This window comes from Psittacula echo, assembly GCF_963264785.1.
Source record: "Psittacula echo genome assembly, chromosome: 1".
Classification (NCBI taxonomy): Eukaryota; Metazoa; Chordata; class Aves; order Psittaciformes; family Psittacidae; genus Psittacula; species Psittacula echo.
Window position 1 is genome coordinate 136209112 of NC_137735.1, and position 15996 is coordinate 136225107.

Here is a 15996-nt window from a genome sequence, read left to right on the forward strand (position 1 = left end):
CAGAAGGTTCTTCTCTTGCTACATCCTCACTGGTCTGTTGTTTTACCTTTCAGGAAGAAATATCTGGAAATAAATGTAACATATATTTAATTGAATTAGAATGTTAATCTATTAGAGCTTCATTTTTTAACCAGTGTGAGGTATTTTCAGTCATTCTCCACTATGAAAAAAATTAACTGAAAACATCGTAAGTCACATCCTGACTGCAGTAATATTACCTTGTTAAGGGCAACGAAGGGACTCAAGCATTGGCAGGTACAATTTTGAAAGCCTCATCAATGTTATGATTATCAGCATAGAGTCCTTATTCAAATGATTGATGTTCATGGTAGTAAAGTTGCAGCCACCTGCACAATGCCTGGGGCTCTGGAGAGAAACACCTAAAATGCATCTTATTGGCAGAAGAGTTTATCTACTTAAACTATCTAGAGAAATATATATAGGTCTTTCACCATGTGAATTTCAGTCTAGGAGACATATCTTAACTAAACTTTTATTATACGAAAAGCATGACTAGACACCAGCCTTAACTGTACAGGTATCTTTGACGATGTACAGTATATAGCCTGCAGCACACTATTTCACAGTTCCTTTTGTATTGAATCTACTGACCCTCTGGCAAACAGCTGCCACAGCAAGAGAGGCGAAATCTCCATCACTTCAGGAGTCTCTGATGGTGTCTCTGAATGGCACAACACAGCAAGCCACCTGAAAGCTCTGTCTGAGCTAATTAGCAGCACTGACAAGCAGGCTATGCTACTGAGGCAGAGAGCTGCACAGTGTGCTGTTGGGAGCGAGATCACTTGCTCAGAGAAGCCCTAAATACTGCCATGCAGAAGGCTCTTGGCATTGTAAAATAGCTTAGCAGGCCCCAAGAGGCAGCATTTCTTGGTGGGCTGGGACTGGAAAGTTTAGGTCCCAAGCTCCCAAGAGGCCCATTAAATGCTTTAGTTTAGCCAATGTATTTCAGAGTTCTTCTGCAACAACTCCAAGTTGGAGAGGCTGAGGAAAGAAAGCTGAAGGAGGTCTTAGCCGAGTTGTATGTCAGAGTGCACAAAGACTTTTTCTCCACCATGGATCTTAATAGCTATGTTCCCACTTTCCCTGTACTTGCTTCATCAGGTTCATCTGTGCTCCCACCTGCTTTATCCTTCAACTGCCACTGTTCATCCCACTTCTTTACAGGGAAGCCTATCCTGGATTATGAAGTCCAATCTTCTGCTGTCACTAGGACCCCTGCTACTTAATCCCTTTCCCATGCTTTTCTTTCTTTTAAAGGCCGATGGGATCTTTTCTTCCTTTCAATCTTTGCTTCCACATACATCCCAGGTACTTCTCACCTGCCTCACATCCTTTCCCCTTCACTGTAGCCATGACTCCTTGCCTGACCACCAGTCTCCCACTATCCCCCTCTCTGTTTACTGAAGTAGACTTTTGTCACTTGCAGCCAGCTGCCTTGGTTCAGGGTACATTTTGGAATATGTGACTTTTACCTGATGATTGCAGGAGGATATCGACTCCTGCAGCCTGCTTGTGATGCAGCTCCAGCAGGGACATGCTGTGCTTCCTGGCTCTGCCCTGCTTTATGGGTGTCCTGCAGGACTCCTCCTCTGCTGTCACCAGTAGGAGCAGGACTAAATTCAAGAGAAGTAGGGCAAATATTCTATATTAATCACAATTTAAGGTAAGCCTAAATCAGACCATTTCTGGCTGAAACACTGACAGCAGCAGCAGTTTTTCTGACACTGATAACAGTAATTCTAACCATCCCTTTGCTATGGCTCTTCCACAGTTGTAAACACTACAGAAATAGAAAGAAATGCCATTTCCCCCTCCCCAGAAAGGAACATTTCACCAGTGCAGCTGGGCCCTAGGGGGCAAGAAAGCCAAAGTGTGCAGAAACTATACTAAAAAAGACATCATGTAAAAATTAATGCGTTTTGATAGACAGCAAGAGCTCATCAGTGGTGAGGCAGTCGGTTGCCACGGCGACAGGGCTGCACACCAGGGTTGCCCGTGCTCCCCGCGCTCCCACCAAAAGGTCTCGAACAGGGAATCACTCCCTTGCTCAGGAATCACTCCCCTGCTCCAGGAGAACACACCCGCAGCTGCTTGCAGCCAGCTCCTGAGACAAGGGAAAAACTGATTTGGACTGACACATGTTTAAGATGCTACCTACCAGTGCTGGCACCCGGTGAAGCTGTAATGAAGCCCAAAACATGCTTAGGTTACGTTGGTCATCAGTGAAATGGCACAAAAAATCCTACTTGGCCTTTAGCATTGTCCTAGCTTCAGCTCATACTGAGTGCAGGAAAGGGGGGAGTGGAGATTTTCTCCTTCTTCAGCTTTTGCTTTGGATGCCTGGGTGCCCTTGAACACCTCAAGACTACCATGACTTTGCCTTCCTACTCTTCCAGCCTGAGGACTGAGGTCTGTCCAAATTAGAGGACTTTGTTCTTTGGACATATCCATATCAGTTGTATTAAATGGTTATAATAGTTGTACGTAGCTATTTAAGTAGACTCAGAGTGAAATTCCTAGTTGTTGGCAGGCATTGAGTGAACGTGATAGCCAGTGAGTGATACCCCAGAAACCTGGGAGGAAAGTCCCAGAGAGCCCATTCTTCCGTGCAGTTACAGACGTGGTAGCCAGATCCGTTAACAGGAAGGTGGGAAAAAAAGCCCCCAAGGCAGAGCTGCATTTTATGAGGGCTGGATGGGGGAAACTGCTCAGAGGGGGAGCAGGATGCAGCTGTGTGCCTGAAAGGGGCATCTCCCCCAAGTTTCCCTGAGTCTGTGACTTGGTGCATGAGAACATAGAATCATAGAATATTTAGGGCTGGAAGGGACCTTAAGATCATCTAGTTCCAACCCCCCTGCCACAGGCAGGCACACCTGGCACTAAACCATGTCACCCAAGGCTGCATCCAACCTGGCCTTGAACACTGACAGGGATGGAACATTCACAATTTCCTTGGGCAACCCATTCCAGTGCCTCACCACCTGCACAGTGAAGAATTCCTTCCTTCTAGCTACCTTGAACTTCCTCCACTTCACTTTAAGCCCATCACCCCTTGTCCTCTTGCTACAGTCCCTAATGAATAGTCCCTCCCCAGCATCCTTGTAGGCCCCCTTCAGATACTGGAAGGCTGCTATGAGGTCTCCACGCAGCCTTCTCTTCTCCAGGCTGAACAGCCCCAACTTTCTCAGCCTGTCTTCATGCAGGAGCTGCTCCAACCCCCTTATCGTCCTTGTAGCCCTCCTCTGGACTTGCTCCAACAAGTCTTAACTCCCCACAAAGTTCTGTGTAAGCATGTTCTCATGTATTCTGTTTTTTTCCCAGTTCCCTCAACTGTCACCCTAACAGGGTCCAGCCCCACCAAAACTGATCATTCATTGCCACACACCTTTATTGTTATTTATTCATTAGTACATAACTTCTTACTACCCCATTTCCTCCGCACAGGCATCCTTCTCTTTTGGGTAAGTCCTCTTTTTCTAGCTCTTCTCCAGCCATGCACTTACTCCTTCTTCCTTCTCTCTTTCTCTTAATTTCCCACCACATGAATGCCCAGATGTGCATTTCTTGCCAGACATTGCCCATGGCCCAGCAAATGCATTTGTCTGTTGTTCTAACCCACCATATCCAAAGGTTTTCCCAGTACAACACACAATCCTTCCCTGTAGCTCTCCAAACAAAATGTTTAAGCAGTTCTCCACCACTGCAAGTAATTGACTAGTTCCAAGGAGAAATGCTGTGATTAGAAACATTAACCAAATAATAAGCTTTTATTTTGTGCTTTGCATGATAATCTATATATATAACAAATGAGCACATTTGTTGTCAGATAAAATGATCAATAATACGTTCCAAGCTAATTTGGGGCACAAAGTATACTTTTAAATATTTTATAAAATCTCTTTAAACTTGCTTATTTTAGCTACACACACAAATGTTTTTAAAAACAGTATTACGGATGTAAAATTCAGCATGGAAGAGGATGGGACAAAAAAAGAGCTGTCTGCCACTTGATTTACATCCCTTTTGTTCTGTGTTGCATGCTCACATGCTAACTGCTACACAGGATCCTGCCTTATCAGGCACCTGAGAGAGCATCTGCTGCCCAGAAAGATCAGGATGAGGAGAATCCTGTTTCACCTGTTGAAGAAGCCTTTGGCAAAAATCCTGCCGTAAGACCTGGATTTTTTTAGATGAGACTAGACTGCAGCCACAGGGCTGTGCCACAGTTAATGTCCAGAGGGAAAAATAGTAGAGGTACAACACAGTTGTTGGAGAGAAAGGATAATTTCCCGAGGATTAAGATGATGAAAGCTGTCCTGAAGAGCTGGAGACTATCCCTGTTTGTGCGACAGAATTCTTCTGTGGTGCCAGGCAAGATGCTTAAAACTTTTTATAGATGAGCAGCAACTCAGTACAGCTCCTTCTGAGGCTTCATCTGCAGAACCGCTGCAACCAAAATCCATGGGAGTTCTGCTTTGAAGAATGAGGTCCCAGCTGCCTTTTAAGTGTTCTGTCCAGAATATACTCACCTTCTATCTCATAGAGACATGGTATTTTCTAATACTATAAAGCACACATGTAATTGTGATAAGAACCATAAAAACACATCCTGAGCCTGTCTTTGGGCATTCTCAAGAAATCTGGTACCAAAGAGTGAGACTAGAGGATTCAAAGCTCGAGAGGTATGCAACTGGAGTGATTCATGTGTCCCCCAAAACAGGCATCTAGTACCACTTTTCCATTTTCATTGCACTAAACTGAAGGACTAGTGGGCATCACTTAGAGAAATCTGTGCCCCTTTGGCATCAGGCCAGAAAGGACATCCTAGGACAACCAAACCAGCCACTGCCTGGACACAGGCAACTGTGTCTTCTTTGTCACACGCTTTTACTCAGCTTGTCAGAAGAATCCTAGTTTCTCCTCTACTTCTGGCCTTTCCCTTTCTTGCTCCCACATTTCCATATCCCAGACTTGACTCTCTTTCCCTGGCTTCTCCTCCAATCTCACTATTTCATCCTTCTCAGGCCCATTTCTTCTTTCTCCTCTCCTGGCTCCTTCCCAGGTCCGTATATTTTACTCCTGCCATACTAATTCCAGGTTTCATCTTCTTTGTGTGCACATTCACAGACCCATCATCCCTAAACCGGCCACTTGGCCCAAACCCCTTCCCCACTACCTCCCTTTTTCTCTCAGAACTTCTTGCCAAAGAAGTTGGCACTTCACTCCAACATCCATCCCTATATTGTTTGTCTTGGGCAACTTAAGGCCTCCTCCTGCCTTCTAGGTCTGGCTTGTATTGTCTTTACCTCCACATTCAATGCCCCTTAGAGGACAGGGAAGACAGGCAGCAGCCATGGGGCACAGCTAGCCTCTGCCAGGAGAAAACAGGATGGCGCATGGAAGGGAAAGGCCATCACTGCTGTGCTGCTTGAGGCTAGAACAAGTTCAGTTGCTCTCTGAAGACAGCGTATGAGCAGTCTGGTCACGTGCAGCAACTGCAGTAGGAGCACGGTGAGGCAGTGGAACATACACAGGCACCTCTGTCAGCAATGGACAAAGCACACTTGGTGGGTGCCAGATCTCCAGGAATTTTAGCTGTAGTTTGCACGCTTGGACCCACCTCCCTAAGAAAGTGAGGCAAATGTGAGTACTGGGGGCACACAGTGCCCTCACTCCCTGTGCCCGAGCAAGCCCATGCCATGTGTGCCACCGTACTGCCCTCCAAGAGGGGAGCGTTCTCACATGCGGGGCAGTAACCACATCGCTGGACCGAGGCAGCTCCCTTGCGCTCCCACCCTTCAGCAGCTGCTTTCAAAGCTCTGACTCTGTTCCAGATATGAGTATGGGGTCCCAAAACCTGTTGTCGGGTGCTGCCCCTTCCTAGCCCCTCTGCGGTGCACTAGGGGAGGGCTCGCCGCGTTGGGCTGTGCCTGGTTTTTGGCAGAAATCCAACTTGGTGAGAAATAGATGGAATTTTATTTTCGATAGTGGTTTCCACAGGAATCTCCCTCCTCGCAGCCCCTGACGAGCACTAATATTCAATTGAGTGCAGCCCTCTGCCGGCACCGAGCAGAGCCTGCTGCGGCCGACGTGGCTGCTCGCTCTCCGGAACCTCCCTCTGCTCCATTCCGGGTGAGGACAAGCCTGAGAGCACTGTGTGTATGTGCCACCGATTACCCCTGTTAACTCAGTCTCAGCGCATAGGTCGGGGACTGCAAATCCAAGTGTCACTGGCATAGGAATTATTATTACCAGATGCTAATTGCTCATTAATATATGCTAATCACTGCTGCATGCCAAAACGCTCACCGCGTCGAGTGCCAGGAGGCCAAAGTCACTGGGCTGGAGCGGAGCTGCCGTTCTCCACCAGTGCCACCTCACGCACCCTCAACAAGAGCCTCATGGTGGTCTTCTCCATGGCCGCCATCCCACCTCCTGAGGTGAGGAGCAGCCCCTGAAGATTTCTGCTCCCCAGGCTCAGGACTTTGCCCCCGCGCGGTTTGCTTCAGCAAAGACAAGATTCTCATGGCCCGGGGCAGGAGGCGCTGCTCAGCGCGGGCAGCAGAAGCAGCCCCCGGCTGAGGACGGGTCGCTGTTTTGTGAGGGAACAGAAAACCACACACACAGGTTTTAAACTTGAGAATGCGCTGCGTGAACACTGCCTCCCAGGACACACAGCATGCGCAGCGCCGGGACCAGCTCCACCGCCCAGCCGCTGCCCGAGCCGGGAGCCCGCCGGCCGATGGGCTGAGGGGAGGCCACGGCTGCAGCAATCCCGCCGCCACGGGCTCGCCTTTCCCGCCCCTCGCCCCTTCCTCTCCTCAGGGACGGCGCCTCAGCCGTGCCCCCCTCACCCCTGCGTTGCTGCTCGCGGCGGCCCCGCAGCTGCCGCTGTGGCGGCTGTCGCTCGGCGCGGAGCCGCGGGCGGCGGCAGGAGGGCGGGCTGCGGGGCGGGCGGTGCGCGGTGGCCGGCAGCGCTGCGCCCCGATAGGCGGCGGCGGGCCGTGGTGGTGCTGCCGCTGCCGGTGCTGCTGCTGGCGCGGAGCCGCTGAAGCCCGGCGGAGGGGCTCGCTGGCTCTCGCACCCAGCGGCGGAGAGCGTCGCGTAGAGCGGAGGCAGCGGGGAGGAGGAGAAGGAGGAGGAGAGGAGGAGGAGGAGGAGGAAGGGGAGGGGGGATCTTCTCGGTGAGGATGCCCGGAGCAGCTGCAGGGACGGCGGCGACAGGAGCAGGCTCGTCAGGAGCGGCAGCAGCGGGGATGCTCCCAGCTCAGGAGGCGGCCAAGATCTACCACACCAACTACGTGCGGAACTCGCGGGCCATCGGCGTGCTCTGGGCCATCTTCACCATCTGCTTTGCCATCGTCAACGTGGTGTGCTTCATCCAGCCCTACTGGATCGGGGACGGCGTGGACACCCCGCAGGCGGGCTACTTCGGGCTCTTCCACTACTGCATCGGCAACGGCTTCAGCCGGGAACTCACCTGCCGGGGCAGCTTCACGGACTTCTCCAGCCTGCCCTCGGGAGCCTTCAAAGCCGCTTCCTTCTTCATCGGGCTCTCTATGATGCTCATCATCGCCTGCATCGTCTGCTTCATCCTCTTCTTCTTCTGCAACACAGCCACCGTCTACAAGATCTGTGCCTGGATGCAGCTGACCTCGGGTGAGTGGAGGCAGCGGCTTCGTGGAGGGGGGCTCCGTGCCGCTCTGCCCTGCCCTGCCCGGCTCTGCCCAGCCTGGCCCCACGGGGATACAGGCGGCGCTGGGGAAACTTGCGGACGCCCGCGCCGGCAGGGGACAGGGGGAGCGGCAGGGCGGGAGGCGCGTTCCCGGGTGCCCCGCCGGGGCGGTGATGCTCGGGGGGGAGCGGGGAGCATCAGCGGCGTTGAGGAGCGGTGCCGGTCCCCGCCCCCACCCACCCGCGGGGGTATCGGGCGTGGGCCACGGTCAGGCTCATCCCTCAGCCCCCGAGGAGCCGGGGTGCCCGGAGAAACTGTCCGGTTTCGGCCTGCCAACCGACCCGTGAGCACCAAAAGGCTCCAGGAAGGGCTGGCGGGCAGCGGCAGTCCCAGGCTGTCCTCCAGCGCTTGGGATGGAGCTTAAAGGTGAGGAGAAAATGGCAGTGGGGGCCGTGGGGACGCTCCGAGCAGGTGATGGTGGGTGAAGGCAATTGCCAGCCTGTTGAAGGTTAGTGCTGAGCCCAGGTTTCCACCTGGTCAAGGCAGAACCCACTTCGGTTCAATGGGAGGGCATGGAGAGGTCTTTTGCTGGCCAACTGGAAGGGCAGGTGAGGTCATTGGATGTTACATGCATGAGTTTTGGCTGGGGTCTGTTCCCCCAGTTGACAGGCAATTTTTTCATCTGTACGTTAGGAGTTTAAAGAAAACAAAATTCATTTCAGTTTCTGGTTTTGACTCAGAGGTTTCCTGATTTCATTTGCCTTTCCCCATCGCATCCAGTGTCTCCCTGGGGGAAGCTGATGATAAGGAAGAGGGAGAACACCAGGACATCCCTTTTTGCATTTCCAACACAGCTTTCCCTCCGAGTTAGTACAGAACTGGTGATTTGTGTGCAGCTGGGAGACAGAGGAGGAGAAAAGAACCGTCTGTAGACTTGAGATAGTAATAAAATCAGCTGTAGTGTGATAGAAAATATTAATTCTTCAGTAATTTGAGAAAAAAAAAAGTCTAAAATCAAATCATACCTTCTACTTGTCCTCATGATAAAACCCTGAAATTGAGAAGTTTTGGCTTTGCAAAAACAAGCTATTTGGGAAACAGAGAAAAATGTCTCCTAAATAGTCTCACAATCACTTTTTCAGTCCCCTTAATTGATCTACATTCATTTCAGTTTCTGAGCAATAATTCTTCTGAGTTGTTTGCTGAGCATCTTCGGTGTTCTTCAGTTTGCCACCTAGTCCATGAGGCTCAGTGGAAATTTCTGGTTTGTATGAAACAGCTTTAACTGCTTTTCTCTGTGATGCTGTTTTTAAGTGTGTTACATATAATTTCATGCTGTTTCTGTCACTTAAGTTTCTATATGGTTTCTTTCTTTATCACTTGGGAGTTGATCTGCAGTCACCTGAGGTTGATAGATTTTTCCCTGACTCCAGCAATAGTAGCTTTGGGCTCTTCATCTCTGCATTGGGAATTCTCTTTGGTACTGGTGGCTATTTTGTCTGCTGAGTAACATGCATTCTGATATGGTCTTATTCATTGTACGCTGTCCTGTCACTTGGCTCCAGGCAGAGTAAACTCTTCCATGTTTGCACCACTGATGTCTTCTCTGCTCCATTAAGGACTTCTGCTTTCAGCTGTTTCCTCTCCTTATGGCTCTGCTGGTTAAAAGTGGCATGAATATTCACTGGTTTGGTGTATCCTCAGCCTGGTTTGTTCATGTCCAGAATGCAGTGGAACAACGCAATTTCCAAATCCCTTACACCTTCCAACATCAGAGATAATGGTGTTTTATTTATATGGTTCCACTGCTTCATGCCAACAGACATGCAAGGTAGATAAAAATGAACCAGATTCCTTTACTGCATTTCTGCACGGGTGAAGAATAATGTTTAGAAACCATTGCATGCAGCTGATCTACAGGAGCCCAGCCAGTCCACACCATGCTGCATGTGTGCAGGTGTGACACTGAAGATATGTTTTCAGGCAAAATAACACAGAATTTTTGTCATCTCCAAAGCTGGTGGATGCACTGTTGATATTAAAAGTCAACAAAAGAGTTTTACATCAGGAAGGAATCACTTTTCAGGCTGCTTACCTCCAAAATTAAAATATTAGGGGAATACATGTATAGCCAAGTGGTTACTGGCTATCTTTTCTGGTTTGTACATGAATGCCCTGCAAGAACTGGAGCAACATTGGGTGTTGAAAGAGGCTGACTTCGTTGTTTACTGAATGTTGTACCTTAATTCAGCATTTACCTGACTCTTCATTTCTGTACTAGCCAAAAAACCCCACGTTTCCTCAAAGGAAGAAAAAGCTATCAGAAAATCCATGTTGGTTTGGGTTGCATCCTTTGAAGAAGAAAGCAAAGGTGGTGGGACAGAAGGAAAACTTAGAATAGACTGTGCAGGGCAGGAGAGTTATAATGAGTTCTGACACCTTTTCTAAGAGCTATATGACCTACATCCGTTATTATTTTACTGTTCTTAGTGTATTAAGTAATAAGCTTAAGATGCTTATCTCATAGATAACAATATAGTAATGTCATCTACATATGCATATAGATCTGTGTTCAGTTCTGTGAACTTGAAGTTGTAAAATAAACAAGTATGTTAGTATAGCTTTGATTTTGCTTATTATTAGTAGTGTTAGCATTCTGTTAGATCATATAAGAATACTTCAGATTGATGTGATTTAAATCTCCGTATAAGCAGTTTTTCGCTGTGGGATCGTGCTTGGTTTAAGATTGCAAATAAAAGCTTAGGAACTAATTTCTTTTCAAAAAGGCTTTGATCACATTCTGTCCTGCATGAGTCATTATAAATTGTCAGCATGATACAGCTCTTGTTTTGAAGAGGTGTTTTTTAAATAAGGAAATTATGAACAGTATCTCGGACACATGCATTTTCAATCTTTGTTGCTGTCTAATCATGTCTATGACATGATTAAGCAGAAAAATCCTCAGAAAAAAAGCTATTTCCTTTGTGTATGTAAGGCCAGCATACATTAGACTCCCTTATGATTTTGCCATGGCTTAGGCTGCTTTTCTTGGTCCTTGTGCATAATGCTGTAAGGGTGCACTTTGTATCTTGAGGGGTAGTGTTGGCAGTCTTGTTCTCCATCCCCTAGCCTCCCCTTCCTCAGTTCAAAATGATATGTATGAACACTTACCTGATCTGAGCAGCTGCATGAACACAAACACTTGGTGACAGCATTAGAAATGAGGTATTATTGCTCTTTACTGCCCTACATCTAGTTTGCAAGAAACCTCACAAATAAAGATATTGCTTGAGATTTATTCCTTTTGTAAGTTAAATAAAGGTTTCAGTTCTGTCATTGTGATTTTTTTCATTTTCAGACATTTATCATTACTTATTTCCTTTACTAGGACATTGCAAGTTACAGTAAATAGAAAAGCAGAGAAAGCAAAAGGAAGGCATAGAGGTGTCCCATGGACAAGTAGAATGAAACCCCTGTACATGTTTTTCAGGAGATGCCTGAGTCCCTGCCCACAATAAGAGGACAGTTGAAGAAACACCAACATAAAACCTTGTACTTTGTCAAACCAGAGGCCCATCTAGTCCTGTGATGTCAAGCAGTGGTCTGTAATGTGCGCCCATGAAGTATCAGAGCAGTAAAAGGACATTTTGCCCTCAGTACTCTCTCTCCTCCAGCGTTTCTGTTCAGGGACTTCTGAGATAACTCCTGGCATTTAAAAGCTCTTGCTGAAATTTCTTTTTTATTACTTTGGTCACTTTTTGAACCCATGTAAACTTTTAGGGGTTACAGTGCCCCAGAGCAAGGAGTTCCACAGCTTTATACGTGTTGTGTGAAGATTCGGTAGGAATTTTTGTGTTTTAAACCTGCCCATCTCATTTGATTCCCCACCACCTCATGTGTTAGAAGAGACTGTATACAGAGGACTCCCAGACACCTTCCCTGTGCTGGTCCTGATTACACCTTCACTGTATCCCCTCAGCTATCTGCTTTTGAGACCTGATGAATCTTTGGCTTCTTAATCATTCCTTAGTTGTTAGGTTTTACCATAAATGTGATTATCCCTGCTGCCCTGCCTACAGCCATGTCCAGTCTACTGTATCCTTTCAGAGGCAGTGGGACCAGAACTACATGCAGCATTCAAGACAGACAAACTAGCCATTTATACAGTGGCATAATACTCTCTCATTCTTTACTTTCCAAGTAATTTCTAATACTCACTTTTTCACTGTTAGTAAACAGTAGAATAATGTTTTCATAAAACTATCTATTACAACACTAAGGTCTCAGTCCTGAAGTAGTAATAGTCACCTTGGAGCACATCATTTTGTTAGGTATTTTCCCCTCAAAGAAATTACTTCATATTTGTTTATCTACACTGACTTTAATTTGCCTTTTTATTGCCTAGTCACTCAGTATTGTGAAGTCTTTCGCCATAGTCAGCCCTTATCTTAGCTACCCTGAATGAATATCAGCAGCAAAGTTTGTCACCTCACCATTTATCCTATTTTCCAGCTCATTTATAAATAAGTGAGCAGCTCCCAGGTTCCAGCACAGATCCCTGCAGGACTCCGCCATTGACCTCTCTCCACTTGAAAAATTGACAGTATTTTCCTACCATCTGTTTCTAATTATTTATCCTTGCAAGGACATTTATTTTTGTCCTCTGGGAGTTTAGTTTTTTTAAGGCTTATGAATGACAGATTCATCAAATGTCATTTGGAAATCCAACAAAACTTTGTTAATGAAAATTTCCATGGTATGCATTACTTTTTACTTCTTTGGAGTTTTGTGGAAAATGACTTGAAATATATGTGTTGGTCCAACCTTACTCACTTCCTTTCATCACACAAACATGCCGTGTTTGTGCATGTGATGGCATACTCTGTGTGTTGCCTTTCATAGTTCTTACCAATTTATGTGGTACAGGTACCAGTCTTTCTGTGATTCCCCAGGTTTTCCCTGGACCTGTTTTAAACTAGTTTTAAAAACTGGTTTCATATTACTCAGTTGCTAGTTCTTTGGAGCCAAAGCAGCCTTAAGAAAGAGGTTACTAGATGTCACAGTTAAAAGTTCATTTGAAACAAGGAACTGTTTCAGAATGAAAAGGTGAAATTCTTCATGGCAGCTGTGTGCTGTGTTGTTTGCCTTTACACTTGAAATCAGTCTGCAGGACCAGGTGACTTTTATATAAGAGTCTTAAAAGGCTTGACCTTGATGCTCTCAGAGCCTTTGTTGCTGCTGTTTGTTAGATCTTGCTATAGGGGTAAATTCCGGAAGGCTAGAAAAAAAAGAAGTCTTGTGCCAGTGTTTGAGTAGGGTGTATACTGGAGTCAGGCAAGGATCTTGTTTGTAGCCTTGGTATCCCTAACTGTTAGTTGGGAGGGTGATATGCATTTATGGCTGCTGAACTTTGCAGGTGGCACAGAAATAATTTGTTTAATAAATTATAGTAAGAATAGCTAATTCCATAGACTGATTTGGATATCATAATAATCTGGGCTTGCTTCAACAGCCTGTATTTTTTAATACACCCAATGCAGAATATGACTTCTGGGGATCAAAGTGTAGGAGGTGTCCTACTGATGGGAGAATTATGGAAATTACGTGTTATGGAAAACTGTTATTTAGAAGAGAAATTAGAAGCTGTGGTAGATGGGCATCTGATGTGAGCTCTCACTGCAGTGCTGCATTTAAGCCTAATATGGTCCCTAAGTATGTATGTGAAAAATGGGACTGTCGTTGCCCACAGTGGTTCCCGTTCTGTCCAGGTCAAACATCTGTCAAGACTCCCTTTCAAGTATAAAGTAGAAAGGATTTCAGGACTGATTTAGATAAATGAAAGCAGAAGAACTAAAAGGATGAATTTTCTTGCTATTCAAAAGAAGATTAAAAATTGACAGATTATGGCATATGAGGACCTACAGGGGGAGATTTCAAGTCATGCAGTGCTCCTTAACTTGACAAATGCTGTGTTTGGAAGCTGAAGTTACACAAATTTGCATTAGCTATGAGGTATATACATTTGTAACCTGTTAAGTTACATTTGTTAATTTTCTTTACAGTGGTTTCTTCTTCACTTGAAGTCTTTATGTGAGATTGAGTGCCTCTTTCTAGGAGGCATGGCCTGACTCCCCAGAAGCAAAGGACCTTAACCCATGCTGCTGCCAGCTTTTGTTTCCACCATGTACCCCGGCAGTAAAGTGAGAGGCACACGGGAGGCCAAAGGGAGAGGAAGGGAAGTCCAGGAACATTGAGCAGGTTTTTGAACTGGGTGTCAGCATTGATGCTGACTTTAATAAGAGCATTAACACCCCCACCCCATAGCAGGGTGATGTGACTGAGGTCTGTGAGCAGTGGTGGGTATCAGATCCCAGGCAGAAAATTCTGAAAACTCAGAGATACTGGGGGCTCTGACCATGGTAAAATGCAGATTGCCTTCACGTCTTTGTGAAATGGAGTGCTTGGAGCTGTGCAGGCAGACAGGGAGCAGGGAAATTGCTGAGTGCTGTGCTTGTCAGTGTACTGACTGCCTCATCCAGCCTATAAGGACTCTCCTAATTCAGGAGGGCCTGGTGCAGGTGCTGCTTTTTCCCAGAGGAGAAATCATGCTGCCAATATGATTTTCTCTGTTCAGATCCAGAAGAAAGTTTCCCATAGGGCTTAATAGAGATCTCCAGGGCTTCCCTCATTTGTGAGCTGGGAGTACCCCATGGTAGCCTCTGCTCTGCTGCTGCCATGCTGGCTGAGATGAGTATTGCTATACTGGTTTGGGAAGTGCTCGTGTCCTAATGTGAGTTGGAAGGGTAGCTGGGTAGGTTGGAAAGGTGAAGAACTGAAGGCTTTATCTGGGAGTTGTGTGTGAAAAAAGTGATGGGGCTGTGGAGCCTTTTCAGTGTCATGACATTGTTTGAAGTAAACATTTTCATATATTTCATGCTTTGGCTATAAAAATGAAAGTAAAAGGTATATCCTGTGAACAGTGGAAATGAGGAAAGAATGCTGTGCCCCAGACTCCCCCCTCCAAGTCATTACTTTCCCTAAATACCCTGTGGCCACAATACCGAAAGTCCTCTCCTGCATCCCGTCATCCCTTGCCTTCAGTAGCTAAACTGTCTGACTCCTCACAGGCTCTTCATCTGTGTAGCTGACAGGGACACATTGTGTATTATAGCTGGCAGAAAGCTATTTGTGTGTTGATTTGATGTCCTCAAGTTGCCACTTAGATTTGTTAAAGAATAAACTATCCCTGTCTTTCCACTGGTGGGAATTTGGGATACTTTCTGCTTTGCCCAGGCACCAGCTTTTTCACAAAACTTGCAGGAGTTTAGTATCTTGGAGCCTTGTGGTATCAGTCAAATGTGGTTGAGATTGGTCATCAGGCTCAAAATGACACAGCAACATCAGTCTTGATCCCCAAGGGAACCTGGCTAAAATGTATCATGTAAGAAGCGTATATCATTTATTTGTATGATTGATTTGAGATTTTGATAGCAAAACTTATTTTTGAAGGATAAAGGTGTTTTGGGAATGGAGAAGAGATATTTTATTTTGCTTTAGAGTGTAATAAAAATTTCACCATATTCTAACTCTCCCAATTGCCTTTTATGAACATCCTGGGGGATGTGGTCCACTGTTTGAAAAACACTTAAGATACCAGAATAGTTAGGTATAAAAGGAAATGCATGAAGTTATCCAGGGAATTTGAGGACGAATTCCATTTCATTGGAAATAAAAAAAATGTATGGGAGGGAAGAAAAGAGGGGACAAAGAAACTAGGAGAGACTGTAAATGAGGAGAGTATCACCTATTGAAATGTGAGGAGCTGAGAACGTGAATGCTGTTGGGAAAGAGAAATGGGAGTGGGATTTGGAAAGCAGCTGGTGTTGGTGCAGCTCTGCTTTCTTGCACCTGAAGGAGCTTCACATAGGGATATGGCTGCTGCTGAGTTCTTTCGAAAAGTTTGAGAAAGAAAATTCCTACATGGGAAAATGAAGCCAGGAAGAGGAAAAACATGTGGATATTACCAGCAGTAGAAGTCACAGAATAAAAGAAGGCTAGATTTCAAACACAAAGGTTATTTTACCTTTTGAGAAGTGAACTTTTTTAGCACTGTGGTATAAACAGCATTAGCTTTGATCTTGCAAACACAAAGACAGCAAACATATTAGAACAGAAAATCTGTGGTGTGATCAGACAGTGCGGACTCAATATTTGAAAACTAACAAGATCTAGCTGTGCAGAATGGCAGGGTCACAGTAGTGAGGCATCACAAAGGAAAAAATAAAAACATTTCTGCTCAG

General features: G+C 46.1%; 1 protein-coding gene across 1 annotated transcript in view; it reads left to right on the plus strand.

Moving 5' to 3' along the window:
* Positions 1-7211: 7211 nt before the first annotated feature.
* LHFPL3 (LHFPL tetraspan subfamily member 3) overlaps positions 7212-15996 on the plus strand; it is a gene marked incomplete at both ends in the record, with an annotated part of 180102 nt that continues 171317 nt past the window's right edge. Inside the window, one exon of the mRNA XM_080610263.1 lies at positions 7212-7680. Within this exon, the coding sequence (XP_080466389.1) occupies positions 7212-7680 (469 nt within the window). The remainder of the gene's footprint in view (positions 7681-15996) is intronic.